This window comes from Ochotona princeps, chromosome 8 (genome assembly GCF_030435755.1).
Source record: "Ochotona princeps isolate mOchPri1 chromosome 8, mOchPri1.hap1, whole genome shotgun sequence".
NCBI classification, from domain to species: Eukaryota; Metazoa; Chordata; class Mammalia; order Lagomorpha; family Ochotonidae; genus Ochotona; species Ochotona princeps.
The window spans coordinates 44991164-45006904 of record NC_080839.1 but is presented as its reverse complement, the minus strand read 5'-3'; the positions used below and the strand labels follow the sequence as shown (position 1 = coordinate 45006904).

The following is a 15741-nucleotide window of genomic DNA, read 5'->3' as shown; positions in this document are numbered from 1 at the left end:
ATCTTTATTTTGGAATTTATAATGGGTAGTTATAAATTGTACATATTCTGTGCCGTGGAGCATGAGAACTTGCCCTCCCCAACTGTATTTTGGTATCTGTGTCCTCTCTCCTCTCTGCTTCATTTCCTTTGGATGTATAGCTGCCCGAAGGATCGTTGGATCATGCCGTAGCTCATTCTGAGCGAGCTCCATGCTGTTTTCCATAATAGCTGTGTTAATTTGCATTCCAGCTCTCAGCCTAGGAGTTTTCCACATCCTTGCCAACATTTTAAAAAAGCATCTTTCTGATGACAACCATTCTAACTGGGTCAAGATGATACGTGAATTTGATTTGCATCTACATGATTAGTGATGTTGCGAATCTTTTCTACACTTCTTGGCCGTTTGTATAGCTTATGTCTATTAGGTTATTTTTTTTTTTCAATCAAATTTAGTTCTGCTTTTCATCTTGATGGTTTTTAAAATTTTTAATATTTTCTTTATTAATCCCTTGTCAGTTGAATAACTTGTTAGCATTTTCTCCCAACCTGTAGGTTGTTGCTGTGCAGAAGTTTGTTAGTTTGATTATATTTCCTTTGTCTTGTTTTGTTTTTGTTGTCTCTGCTTCTGCGGTATTACCCAAAATCTTGTTTATACTAAAGTCTTGAAATATTTTCTCACAGTAGTTTCAAGTCTTATATTTAGGTATTTATTCTTTTTAAAACATTTTATCAAAAACAATATGCATATCGAAAATGTATTTAAATGTGCATATATTGTTTTGATCTGATCACCTACAACCAAACTCAAACCAAGAAACCACATTGCTAGAACTTCAAGAGTCATCACTATTCCCCCTCATTTCTTTTTGTTTTTTTAACATTTGAAACTAGCATGTTTTCATTTACATGATACAATTCAACAAAATAAGCTTTATAATTACTTCTCAAATGAGCTGACATCCACATAATTTTTATTCACTACAAATAAGAGAAAATGTGACTTTTCTGTTTGGGTTTGGCATAATGATTTCCAGTTGCAATCACTTGGTTGCAAATGCCAGATTTTTATTCTGTTTTTATGGTTGAATAATGGTCCATTGTATGTATACATACCACATTTTCTTTATTCATTAATGGACATCTGGTTGATTCTCTATCTTGGTTATTGTGAATTAAGCTGTTATAAACATGGAGTGTAGGTAACTTTTTTTTAAAGATTTATTTATTTTTATTACAAAGTCAGATATACAGAGAGGAGGAGAGACAGAGAGGAAGATCTTCCATTCGATGATTCACTCCCCACGTGAGCGCAGTGGCTGGTGCTGCGCCGATCTGAAGCCGGGAACCTGGAACCTCTTCAGGTCTCCCACCGGGTGTAGGGTCCCAAGGCTTTGGGCCGTCCTCGACTGCTTTCCCAGGCCACAAGCAGGGAGCTGGATGGGAAGTGGAGCTGCAGGGATTAGAACAGGCGCCCATATGGGATCCTGGGGCGTTCAAGGCGAGGACTTTAGCTGCTAGGCCACGGCGCTGTGCCCTGTAGGTAACTTTTATGTGCTGATTTCATTTCCTTTGTCCACATCCCTAGGAGTAGGTTAGCTGGATCATATGCAAGATGTACTTTCAGGTTTCTGAGAAATCTCCATACTATCTTCCATACCAGTAATACTAGTTTACATTCCCAACAATGTATTAAAGTTCCCTTTCCTTCACATCCTGGTCAGCGTTTGCTCTGTTTGAGTTCTGGTTGATAGCCAGTCTAACTGGGGGGAGGTGATATCCCTCATTGTGATTTCCATTTGCACTTTGCTAATAATAACTAGGGAAGATTTTTTTTCATGTCTCTGTTGGCTATTTCTAGTTTCTCCTTTGGAAATTATCTGTTCATATCTTTTGTTGATTTAACTTTTTTGGTGGTGATTTTTATTTTATTTTTAGTTTTTTGAAAGATATGTTTGAAAAGCATAAAGAGAGAGGGAAAGACAGACAAAGCAAGCACTTCTGTCTGCTGGTTCACTCCCTAGGTGGCTGCAATGGCCAGGACAGGCCAGGCCAAGGCCAAGGGCTTCTTCTACATCTTCCGTGTGGGTAGCAGAGGTCCAAGATCTCAGTCCACCTTCTGCTTTTTCCAGAGATGGAAAATGGAGCAGCTGGGCTTGAACAGGCACTGATATGGATGCCAGAATTGTAAGCAGCGGCTTTATCTGCTCTGACACGATGCCAGCCCCCTTGGTGGTATCGTTTTTTAAAAGATTGATTTATTTATGTGAAAGGCAGAGTTATAGAGAGCAAGAGCAAGCAAGAGATTGTTTTATTTTTAAAGTCTTATTTATTTTGATGATTTTTACATAATTGGGGTGATAGGATCAAGGGCTAAGGAGGGTGGATAAGATCACCATCCCACACATTCATATTCTCTCTCTCTCTCTTCTTTCTTTCTTTTTTTTTTTTTTTTTTTTTTGCCTTTCTGTATCTGGGAGGTGGGAGGAGATAAGGGGAGAGGCCACACCCAGCCTCCCAAATGACTCTGTGCCATGGGATAGAGGACAGTCTCCCAATACCACCCCAGGGTCACTGATGTGGGGCATGCTCCCAGGGTCCTGCTAAAGGAGTTTTGATAGTTCAACAGTTCTGAATTACGGCCGATCTTACCACTCCAAGCATGATGAAATCTCTCCAGACTCCTTCCACCTTACTGTCTCCTTTTGCCCACTGTCAACACTTGACTGGGGTAGTTGATCAATTTGTTCTGCCCTCCGTCCTCTGTTATGGTACCAGGTGTCCTCTGCAGACTCCAGTGTACTGTCATATCCTCCAGGTGTACCTGGATATGCTGTCCACTGCTCCGTCTAAGCCACCAAGGAGGCCCAGTTCTGACACATATACTCTGTGATCAGACTATGGGACCTGCAATTCTCTCCATGGTTGGGGTTCTGAGTCCATTGGTTCGGTTGGGGGCATCACCAAAGAAATCTCATCTGAGGAGATCCCAGACCTGATTCTTGTGTGTGCTTGCCAATACAGGGTCCAGCACATCTGTATCCTCAATCAACTTATACACATGCTGGTGGTTGCAATCGTGTCTTTTACACAAACCCATGGGTGTTGCAGCACAGTCCAATCCTGCCCACTGTACACTTGGCCCTCATGTAAACCAGTGGGAGCTGCAGCCTAGTTGGAGCAACCCGCAATAACCCCCACCAGTCCCGCCCCCTGCCCTGGTTCCCGTGCTTGCCATTATGTACAGCAGGCTGGTCCAGTCTTTTCAACATCCCATTCAGCTCTTATACAAGTCAATGGCCCTTAAAGCCTAGTTCAATCCAACTAGCCCCACTATCCAGCCCACACACATGCTGGCAGATGCTGGCAGATGCTACTCTTTGTCTAGCCATGCCTGTCCCAGTCCTGCTTCTCATGCTCACCAGTCAGAGTGGCAAGATCTGCTCCCACTCCCAGATCTTGCACTCTCCAGGTGGTTCTGCAGTTTAACTTGACAAGATTTGCCCCTCCCCCATGCCAGCATATGCCAGCTGATACTGTGGCAAAGCCCAACCAACCCACACCCACTCTGGCTTATGCATGCACAAGTAGGAACAGTCAACCCAGCCTGGCTTTTCCTTGATCCAGCTCACATAAGGTCAACAGGTGTTGTAGCCTTGCCCAGCCTGGTCTGCCCCAGTTCCAGCTCTCATGCTTACTAGTGGGAGTGATGGTCCAACAGAAGAGCCCCATGCAGCCCCCCTAGAGCTTTGCCCCCTCCCTTCCTGGGTTTCACAAGTGCTGGTTGGGTACTGTGACCCGATCTGGCTTGGTCTATCTCACCTCGACATTTGCCAGTGGGTGCTGTAGCCTAGCCTGGCCCTGAATCATCCCCAGTTCCACCTCACACTGGTGGGGGCTACAGCCTAGCCTAACCCAGCCTGGCTGGCCTCCATTCTGGCCCTAATGTAGACTGGCCCTAATGTAGACTGGCCCCCACACTATTCTGGTTCTCAGATTTGCCAGCAAGTGATATGAACTGGCCTATCCTGGCTCACCCCAGACCTGAGCCAAAGGTAAGCCCGTGGGTACTGTAACCTGGCCTGGTCTGGGCTGCTCCCTGTCTTGGTTCTTATGCTTACCTGCAGGGAGTGAGTTGCCAAGCTCCTCCATCGTAACTTCTCCCAAGGCCAGATTCTCGTGCACACTGGTCGGTCCATGGGCCAGCCCTACTTAGTCGATCTTTCGTCCTAGTAGGGTCCTGACTGGCCCTCACCCTTTCTGGTTCTTATTGTTGGGTGCTACAGCCCAGCCAAGCCTGGTCCACACCCAGACACAGCTCACGCATGGCTCAGCAGGGACAGAGACTTAGCGCAGCCTATTCTATACCCATCCTGGTTCTCACAAGTTCCTGTGAGTGCCGATGTCTAGCCCAGAGTGGCGCACCCCAGTCCCAGTCCGCAAGCATGCCAAGGGAGACTGCAGCCATGTCCAGACCAGATTACAACCCCCACTCTGGCCCTCGTGCTCACCAGTGGGACCCTCAACCCACCCAGGACGTCCCCTTAACTCCCAACAGGCCTGTTTCCAGCCACAGATCTTGCATGTGCCAGTGGTTGCTCTGACTCAGCTTGACATAGCCCTTCACGTGTCTTTGTCTTTGCCTTTGGATGCTGTAGCCTGTCCTGACCCAACTCTCACTGGTGGGTGCTGCAACTTGGCCCTGCTCAGTCTGCTCCCATCTCTGGCTCTTGCAAACTGGCAGGTGTGGCAGCCTACCGTGAAATGACCTGCGTTCCACCCTGAAATGACCTGCGTTCCAGTGTGGTTTCTATACTCAAACCACTGGGTTAAGGTCTGTTCAGCGATGCCTGGTTCACCCTCTTCCAAAACCAACCCACACACTTGCTGACAGAGCTACCTTGCCTAGCCTGCCTGACACCCAGGCCTTGATCATGTGCTCACCAGTGGGAGCTATGATCCAATGGGGGAGTTGCCCAGGTTCCCTCACTTGACTCGCTCCCAGACCCAGATCTCACACATGCCAGTAGGTGCCAGGTCCCCACCTGGCACAGCCTGCCCCCCCCCATCCCAGCCTTTGTATGAGTTGGTGGATGATGTGACCCGGCCCACCCCACACCCTGTTGTAGGGTGCACATGTGGATGCTATAGCCTGTACCTGCCCAGCCTGTTTCCAGCCCCATTACCCATGAGTGATGGAAGATTCCATGGTCACACTCAGTTTAGCTCCTTCCCACCCCAACTCTTAAGCTAACCAGTGGGACTTATATTTCCACAGGGATAGGCCCGCATATCCCCTACAGGATCTACCCATAGGCCCGGTTCCCTTGCATGCTAGTTAGTGTCATGAACCAGCCTAATGTGACCCATCCCCTATTCCAACACTCACAGTCAGATACTGTGATCTAGACCTGCCAGACAGGCCCCCAGCCATAGCTTTCATGTGGACTGACGTGGTGGTCAGCAATGTTCCATGCTAATAAACCCAGCTCAAAACACCCATGTGGGCTGAAACTATAAAGGTCTTCTGGCCTCTCCCCAGTCCTCTTGCTTACCTGCAAGTGTAGTGAGCTTGTCATTGGGGGTCCTTCTGGAATCATTCCTTACCTATGTTTTTCCAAGGATGCCTCTCAGCAGTAATTCTTAACCTGGGCATGCATCCACAGGTCAGTGCTCTTCCTCACCTGTGCAATCCCCCAATCTTCCTGCAAATCCTCAACCCCCAAGCTCCCAGAGTCACCCCTGCTGGCACCACAAGCTGGGCGGGGGCAGGAAGACCCCAGCAGACCCCCGAAGTTAACCGTGGCTCCTGAGAAGCATGTGGGCTCAAGGTGACTTCTGATTGATTGATCTTTTATCAACTCCCAAATGACTGCAACTGCCAGCACTGGGCCGGGCTGAAACCAGGAGCCTGAAATTTCAGACAGGTATTCCATGTGGATGGCAGGAGCCCAAGTACTTGGACAACCTTCTGTTGCCTTCCCAGGTACATTAGCAGGGAGCTGGATTTAAAGTGGAGCATCTGGAGCTCAAACCAGTGCTCAAATGGGATGTAGACACCACAGGTGGCAACTTAACGTTGGACCACAATGCTGGCCCTCTTGCCTATTTATTAACTGACTTGTTTTGTTCAGTTTCTTGAGCTCCTTTTGTATTCTGGATGTTGATCTTTAATCAGATGCCTAGTTTGCCAATATTTTTTCCTAATTGCTACTTCTTTGTTGATTGTTTTTTGCTGTGCAGAAGGGTCTTAGCTTGATGTAATTCCATGAAAGAGAGGGAGCTTTTGCCACTGGTTCACTCCCTATGTAGCCCCAACAGCCAGCTCAAGGCCAGGCTGAACCCAGGAGCTTCATCCCGGTTTTTCATGTGGATGGCAGGAGTTACTGGTGCCATTCTCTGCTGCTTCCCAGGCGCATTAACAGGGAGCTGGCTTTGAAGCTGAGTAGCCTGGACTGTTACTAGTACTCTGAGATGGGGTGTCAGCATCCCATGCAGAGATTTAACTGGCATACCACAAGTGAGCAACCCTTCTCCATCCCCGCGTACCATTTGTTGAGGAGACTATTATCCTCCAATTTGTACTTTTGGCAATTTGGTCATGTGAATCCATGAATTAATTTTCATTTCCTGATGCTTGTATTCTACTTCCATTGGTTTATGTGTCTGTTTTTATGGAGATTCCATGCTCTTCTGATTACTAAAGCTTTGTAATATGTTGTAATATGTTTCGAGGTCAGGTATTATGATGCTACCAGCATTGTTCCTTTTTCTTTGGTTCCAGATGGATTTTGTGATTTTCTAATTCTGTGAAGAATATCATTGGTATTTTGATGGTTTTTGATTAAATCTGCAGACCACTTTCAGTAGTATGTACATTTTAACATATTCTAATCTGTAATAGTAAAATGTTTTTCATTTTTATGTCCTCTAATTTTTTAAAAATCATTTTCACTGTAGAGATCTTTCACCTTGATAAATGTATTACATTATTTTCCTAGATTATTGCTAGTGAGATTGCTTTTTTATTTTAGAAAAATGTTTATTTTATTTATTGATAAAAACACAACTGTTTTAATAGGTTGACATTTGTATTTCAGAATTTACTGAATCGTTCAATAGCTTTTTTCTGTGTGGAGGTTTTAGGATTTTATGCATTGAAGATCATGTCACTTGCAAACAGGGTTAATTTATCCTCATTTCTTATTGATATGCACTTTATTGTCTCAATGCTCTGGCCAAGTATTTCAGTTTTATGTTTAGTAGGAGTAAAAGTGGATATGTTCGTCTTGTTTTGGAAGAAGTGTTTTCTTTCTCTTGATTGTCATGGTGAAGGCTGTGGCTTATTTTACAAAACCTTTATTGTGTTGAAGCATGTTCCTTCAATACCTAATTTATGTGTTTTTTTTAAAAACATAAAAGGATATTGAATTTATCCATTTTTTTTCCTGCATCTGTTGAGATGGTTTTATCCTTTAATTTGTTAATGTGATGTATTGGTTTTTCTTTAAATGTTTGATGGAATTTAGCCATGAGGACCCGAACTTTTCTTTGTTAGTAGACTTTTTTTTTTTGTATTATTTTTTCTTTTTTTTAAAAAAAGAATACAGATATACAGAGAGAAGGAGAGGCAGAGAGGAAGATCTCCCTTCTGGTGGTTCACTCCCCAAGTGGCTACAACAGCTGGAGCTGAGCCAATCCTAAGCCAGGAGCCTGGAGCTTCTTTCAGGTCTCCCACAAGGGTACAGGGTCCCAAGGCTTTTGTCTGTCCTCGACTGCTTTCCCAGGCCCCAGGCAGTTGGGGTTGAATGGGAAGTGGTACAGCTGGTATGTGAACCAGTGCCTGTATGGGATTCTGGTGGATGGAAGATGAGGATTTAACCATTAGGCATACACACTAGGTCCCAGGTTTTCTGTTTTCATGGCACCATTTTGGTAAGTTTTCCATGTTCAAAAATTAATCTGTCCTTTCTAGATTTCTAATTTGCACATTGTTCATAATAGGAGTCTTTGCACATTGTTTATAATAAGAGTTTTTGTATTTCTGTAACAATAGTTGTAATATCTCATTTTTCAATTTTGAATTTGTTGATTTGTATCTTCTATTCTCTTTATTAATCTGGCTGGGTTGTGTTTATGTTTTCAAGAAAATCAACTGTTTATTTATTGCTATTTTTTCTTTTCTTTTTTTTTTGTCTCTGTTTCATTTCTGTTCCAGTCTTTCATTTTCTAATTTCAAGTTTAATTTTCTCAGTTTTATAGTTGCTTGAGCAGTCAGGTCATTTATTAGAAATCTATCTTTTTGATGTAGATGTTAATAACTGTAAAATTAAAGTGTTCTTGCTGTATCCTACAATTTTGTAATGTTTCCATTTTCATTTGTTTAAAGAATTTTTAAAAATTTAACTGACTTTTGAGTCTTTTTGATTTCCTCATTGACCCATTGAGCTCTAGTTTTATTTCAGTGTGATCACCAAGATACAAGATGTGATTTTGATTTTTCTGAATTTTTTGAGATTGATTTTGAGGCCTAACCTCTGGTCAGTCTCAGAGGGCCTTCTGATGGAAATGTGAGTTCTTCAGTTGGATGAAATGTTCTAGAACTGTCTATTAGGTCCAACTAGTTTGCTGTACAGCTTAAATTTGCTGTTCCCTTGTTAATTTTTCCCCCTGGTTTTAGGTCTGTCCATTGAGGAAAGTAGAGTGTTATAGTCCCCAAGTTTTGTATATATATTGAAGTCTATCCCTTCCCTTTAAGTCTAATGATGTTTGCTTTATGTAACAAGGTGCTCCAGCCTTGGGCATTTGTGCTGGTAGTCTTTGTTCTTCCTGCTGAGGAATCCCTTTATCATCATGTGAAACATCTCCAAAAAGTTCCAGGAAAATGTGCCTTATGAAAAATTATGCACATTAAGCTTTTAGAAATAAAATTATCATAATTTGAGGTATTCTAATGTAATGACCCTTTTCGGGTCTTTTTGGGTTTTGACTTAGTGCGTGTTTTAATCTCATGCAAGTGTGGTTGCTCTAGTTTGTTTCCTCTGCAGGGAGCATCTTTTAATTTATGTCTGTCTTGGTGGATTGAATTTTCTCCTTGGCAGCACATAATGCGATCTTCTTGTTGCTTTTAATCCATCCAACTGCTCTCTATCTTGACTGGGAGATTTAATCCATTTATGTCAGGGTATTATTGTAAGAATGGATCCCTGCTACTTTTTAAATTGTCTTCTGATTGTTTTGTATAGTCTTTGTTCCTTTTTGTCACTCTTAATATTGTGTGTGTGTGTGTGTTGGGGACTGGTTGGTGGTTTTGTATACTGAGGTTTGTGTATTTTCCAGTGTAGTGTCCCTTTTAAAAATTTATTTATTTGAAAGGCAGAGTTAGAGAAAGGGAGATGGGGAACAGAGAGTGAGAGCAAGCTCCTATTCTTTGATTCACTGCTGAGATGGGTCCAGCAGCTGGTGCTGAGCCAAGCGCAACCCCAGTACCTGGGTCATCTTGTGCTGCCTCTCAGGCACATTAGTAGGGGACTGGATAGGAAGTGGAACAACTGAGACTTGGACAATTTGCTGTCCTGGCTCTTTTCTATGTGTGTGGGGGGTGAGCACTGGGCTCCTCTTTCAGATGTGTTAGAGCCCCCTATCCAGCCCCCTAGTTTATTTAGTTTGCGGCTCCTTAAAGAGTCATGTGAAATCTTTGTGTTTTTTGCTCATTATATCTTTCCATGAATAAGCTAACTCTGCCCCTTGCCCACTTTGCTCCAGGCTGTCAGGATAATTATGTATGTTGGGGTGCCTGTTCTCTCAGGGTCTTTGTCCTGGAGGGGGTGAGCATGAGAGCTCACGGCCTTCAGAGCCAATGTGTGAGACCAAGGAAGATAAAAGAAAAGTGGGGAGTCTTTGAAGTCTCATGAACTCAGCAGGAAGAAGGTTGAAGAGCAGCTGAAACAGCACTCAAGTAGACAAGGATTTGAACGTTTATTCACCAGCAATGATGCCATTTAGGACTTTCTGTGTGTCAGGTTTCGGGTGGCATTCTCTGTGTGTTTCATGTCACCTAGATCCCCAGAAGATGCCAGGTTTGTGTTCTCCACTTTGTGAATGGGCACACTGAGGTTTAGGGTTATCAGCCAGTAATCAATGGAGGAGCCAAGTTTTAAATTCTGTGCAGTTGACTCTTGACCCTTGAGCCAGCACTGCTGTGGCTGTGCTGTTACTTGGCTGGAATGCTGTGAGCCCGAGGAATGGGGCCAGCCTGGAAGTAGACTCACCTGCCTGCCCATCCACCTGCAGGGCTGAGTTTGTGCTGTTCCTTTTTCCCTGGGGAGTGGTGAGTCTTTGGCCTATGCCTGCATAGATTCCACCCACTGGCACGATGGGAGGGCTGTGGAGTTGACCCCTGACAACTCCTCAGTGTGATTTGGGGATGTTTGTACAAGTAGCGTCTGTGTGTCTCTGTGCCTTTTTGTTTTCTAGATAAAAAACCTCAACCGTGGTTTTGCCAAACTGAAGGCACTTGTGCCGTTTCTTCCCCAAAGCAGGAAGCCTAGCAAAGTTGATATTCTGAAAGGTGCAACTGAGTACATACAGATTCTCAATGATGTTTTGGAAGGAGCCGACCACCCAGAGGTAAAGGCTTTGAGAATTTAGAATGCCGAGAACCCCTTGAATGAGCCATCCCTATAGGGCAGGCCCTGTGCCAAGCAGCTTACATAGTCTTTCCAGTGAACGGTTACAGTGATCCTCTGAGCCATGTATGATCACTGTTTTACAAAGAAAGAAGGCCACATGGTGAAGGAATGGGATTGGAACCCAGATCTGCATGAACTGTGGGGTTCCTGGGCACCTGACTGGCTCCCTGGTGTCCCTGTATGGAACCAGGCTCCCAACTGCTGGGACCTTGACAGCTGGAACATGACAAGAGGCTCCCATAAACAGGCCTTGTTGGGGCCTTCAGTGGAACATGCATCGGGGCAGGCACAGAAATGGGTTTGTCATCACTCATGGAACAGCACAGTGAACCTGCTTTATGAACCATGAAGCACTCTGATGTCACCACTGTTCTGGGGGTGGGATGGCTCACAGGTGTCCACCAGGCAGTGGGAGGCATGGGCTGCTTGTATGGTCCTGCTCCACGGAGAGGCAAAGAGTGAGGGCCTGAGAAATAAACCAGTCAGCAGGGGAGAGATGGAAAGAGGAAAGGCACTGGTGATGAGCCCTGAGTGATGCCACAGGGATGTTGAAGAGGGAATCTTGGAAAACTGAGGGAGGAACAAGAGGAAGCCACAGACAGGGAAGGCAATCAGGTCCAATAGTGGGGTAGGAAAAGGAGTGACCTCAGGCCATCTCATTGGAGCTGGAGGTTGCATTATGGGCCCATATCTGGAGTCCAGGCAATGGAAAGTGGCAAATTTCAAGACCATTCTACCCGAGGGTGGAGAGAAGAATCAGAAGAATGGGAGGAAGAAAGCATTTAGGTTCCATGATGGTCCTTTCTAGGTAGCAATGCAAACATGTTTAGGGATAGAACAAGAGGAGAGACGCTTGAGAGAAACAGTATAGAAACTTAGGGTAGAAATGGCCAGCTGTATAGCTTTGAATTCTGCTCATGTCTGCTAGGTCCTGCTCAGGTGCCTGCCCGGGAGATGCTTTCTGCAATGACAGGAAAGAACTGTCCTTTTGGCCAAGTTGGATGGCTGGGCATGGTCAGAGTATTGGCACATGTACAGGTGGCCCTGTTAGTTTTTTTTTGCATGCTAGTTGTGTAACAGAAGCACTTTGTAGTATATTGCATTCATTATAAGATACTGGTTATTTCATGCCATACTATTTCTAACCCATTTGCCCTTTGCACAATCTTGTTGAAGATCAGACAAGAATAAATATGTTCAGTTTACTGAGCATCATTTCATCCTTCCCCCATACCATAACTTCAACATCACCCTTGTCACTTACCTGAAAACTCCTCAGTTAGAACTTTGAAATATATTGATTTCAATCTTCAAGACTTGTCTTACTATACCACTTTACAACTGAATATGGTTTCTAGAAGCAAGACTCAGATGAGCAGAACTATAGCAAAAATCCTTCAGAGCCACACATGTGCTTGGCTAGAGAGCTCTCGAGGAACGTTGCCCAGCATCCCAGCTGTGCTGTCATCAGCTTGAAGAACGAGGAAGGGCCCTGGGCAGATGGTGGCAGTGGTGAGCCAGTATGTGCTTGTCACCAGAGCATGGCATCCGCGACTGGAGTGATCTCGTCGACTGGGAGTCTGGTAAAGTATTTCTTCTTAAGTAACTGGGTAGCTGTCCAAAGCTCAAATGTTTGCTTTGAAGTGTGTGGCATTTTCCAGCATGAGACATGATTAAAACAACAGCAGTTTTTGAAAACGTCGGGATGGAGAGTGAGGGTTTGGGAGATTCTTATAGACTTACACAAATGTGTGGGCAGCTCGCAGCTCAGGGGTGGCAACACTGCTCCAGAAAATCCCAATACAGGCCAAAGGTGCTTTTTGTAATTTCCCTGTTTAACACATTTAAAAGGCTTGCTAGGCTCCCTGGTCTCCAGGAAAAAAGTTAGCTTGCCACATGTAAAGCTTCATGGTGATGCGATTTTGTTTTGCTTTGTGTTGTTTTAGTGTCAAGGCAGCATTTTCTAAGTAATGGCAAAGGAGTTTACCATGACAGCTCTTATTACTTGGCCAAATTGAAGAAGCAGCTGAAGTAACAGCATGCTATTCCAAATTTAGAAATCCCTGCTGTGCGAAAGAGAAGGCCACTTGCTCTATCCCAATTGTAACATGAAGGCTATTGAAATGAGGCTTGGGGTGGGGGCAGTACTGTGGCCCAAAAGGCTAATCCTCCACCTTCAAGGGCTGGCATCACCTTTGGATGCAAGTTCATGTTCCAGGTGCTCCACTTCCCATCCAACTCCCTGCTTGTGGCCTGAAAAAGCAGTAGAGGATAAACCAAAGTCTTGGGACCCTGCGCCCAGATTGGCTCAGCTCTAGCCATTGTGGCCACTTGGGGAGTGAACCAGTGGACGAAAGACCTTTTTCTGTCTTGCCTTCTCTCTGTAAATCTGTTTCTCCAATAAAAATAAATCTTAAAAAAGGACTTGTAGGAAACAGAACCAAGTGTACTGTAACAAGTAAGTTTCTTGATGTGAGATGGGGCTCTGAAGTAAAAAAAAATGATGGTTGATTAGAAGAGCAGCTGAGCATAGGAGAGATTCAAAACCTGGACGCATCACTTGTCAGCCATAGTGACTTTGAAACTAATATAAATATGATACTTTATCTTGTACATAAGATAACTATGAGATTCAAATGACATGTCAGCAAAGTGCCTAATGCAGTTCCTCATATGTCAGCGTTCACGTGGACAGATTTTATCAGATTTGCTTGGCCTACTATGAACAATCACTGTTAACTGGTGAGCATCAGTGAGCCGCCATCATCCCAGCTCTGTTGCAGGAAGTGTTTTGGGTTTTCTCCCTTGGTTCTTGCCAGGGCTGTGTTCAGACTTGAGGTCTTCCAGGTGTCATGCTGGCTGGCCTGTCTTGGTTCCCATGATTTGATTACAGTGTTCAAGGATTCCTCTTGGGTGTGCTCAGTCTAGGTTTTCATATTCTGGCCACCTGAGAGAGGAACCTCTCCCTGCTGGGCAGCCCTTAGGGAACAGAATTTCTATTTCTCCAACATGGGCTGACATGGGAACAAAGAAAGGAGGAATGTATCATTGGAGTTGGACCTTGAATCTGGATGCTTGTTTAATTTTTTTAACTTTTAAGAACAGGGAACAGAGAGGGAAGGATGGACACACACACACACACACACACACACACACTGTATCTGCTTCACTCTCCAAATGGCCACAACGGGCCTAGCCAGGCCAGACTAAAGCCAGGAGCCAAGAACTCCATCCTGTCCTCTCATGTGAGTGATGAAGGTTCAAATAGTTGGGCCATCAGCATCTGATTTCCCAGGCACCATAGCAGGGACCTGGACTGGAAACAAGGCAGTTAGGACTCCAATTAGCATACTGATATGGGATGCTGGCCTCACAGCAATAACTTAACCTGCATGTTGGTCCCCATCATGTCATTTTTTCTTTTTCCTTCTTTCCTTCTTTTTCTTATTTCAAGACAGAAGTAGAGACAAAGAGGGAAGGTCTTCCATCCACTCAGTTGCTCCCTAAATGACCACAAGAGGCGGGCCAGGTTGAAGACAAGAGCCAGGAGCTTCATTCTACTTTCCCACGCAGGTGACAGGGGCTATGTACTTGGGCCATGTTCCGCTGCTTTCCCACAGCATTAACAGGGAGCAAGATGAGAGGTGATGCAGCTGGAAGTTGAACTGGTGCTCCAATTGGATGCCTGCATCGTTGGTGGTTGCTTAAAACCTGTGGTCATAATGCTGCCCCCCCCATCATGTCCTTGTCATGATGACTTAATGTAGGTGGGTCTTTCTGCCAGTTCTGGTGGGCTTGGGATTAGACAGGTGCCCAGACAGTAGCAAGCAAGTTGGTGCCTAGCAACACCAGTGGCAAGTGTGTACTACAAGTCCTTGTTTTCCAAGGACGCACAGCCTAGTGATGACCACCTATACCACGTATTTCCTAGTGAAGAACAGCAAAATTCTGCGTGGGATTATTTCCAAGAGTGGGAGCAAGACACTTTAGTGTTTTGTAAGCAAGTGTATTGTCAATTGGAAGAAGAGTGCTAATCCTTAGAATGAACAAAGACTGAGTCACATATTTGAGATCTTTCTGTGTGTGCAGCTCTGTTAAGCATGAGTGCCAAGGCCTGATGGTGAAGAATGCCTTTTTATGCACATGCTAGGATTTCCTCAGTATTGACAAAGATTCCTTATCTCTTCCCATTCAAATTCAAATCACTCATTAAAAATAATAACCTTAATCGGTAACCACAGTCAGCTTGTAGAAAGGTTGCAGTGCAGTACAAAAAACTTTTTTTCCTGACTTGTTTGAGTGGAAGTTGCCAGTCTGAAATCCCCTCACCCATAGTTACTTCTGTGTGTATTTCACACAAATGGGGACATTTCTGCTGCAGCTGCAAAATCAGGAAGTTAACATTGCATTCCAGCTTCATAGTCCCTGGATTCCTTGCTGGTCTCCAGTGGCGTCTCAGTAATATCCTCCCTGCCAAAGGGACCCAGCTCAGAATCATGAACTACACTTGATTTTTTTTTTTCAGTCTAGAACATCTCCTGGACATTCTGTGACTTTAAGGACTGGACACTTTTGAAGACTCCAGAATCACTGTTTTGTACAATGCTTCTTTCTCTATATTTGTGTTTGTCCTGCAGATTAGCTTCAAGATCTGCATCTTGGACTGGGATCACAGAAGTGATGCCATTTTCTTCTCATTGCAGCCTCTTAGATGGGGTAGATTTTAGTCTGTTGCTAATGATATTCACTCTGATTGTTAAATTGGTGACAACCAAGCTTCTCCACTTTAGCCTTTTTCTTTTGTAATTAAAACGTGTTTTGTGAGGAGGTTCATTGAAGCTATCTAAATATCCCATTACTCATCAAACGTTCTATTTTTATTGGACTTTTCATTTGAAGTAATTATAGATTCACAGGAAGCTGCAAAATGTACCCTTAACTCAGTTACCCCCCATAGCTGTATTTTGCATTAACTAGGAATTAGATGCAGGTGTCTCCTGTGTGTAGATTCGTGGAATGAGCAGTGCATGTAAGACAAAGAGCTCCATCACAGTGAAGATCTTGGTGCTGTC

General features: G+C 44.4%; 1 protein-coding gene across 1 annotated transcript in view; it reads left to right on the top strand.

Annotated features, from left to right (window-relative positions):
- Positions 1-15741, top strand: part of FIGLA (folliculogenesis specific bHLH transcription factor) — a 30755-nt gene that overhangs the window by 3085 nt on the left and 11929 nt on the right. Inside the window, exons 2-3 of the mRNA XM_058667354.1 lie at positions 10455-10607; positions 12028-12252. Coding sequence (XP_058523337.1) covers positions 10455-10607; positions 12028-12252 — 378 coding nt within the window. The remainder of the gene's footprint in view (positions 1-10454; positions 10608-12027; positions 12253-15741) is intronic.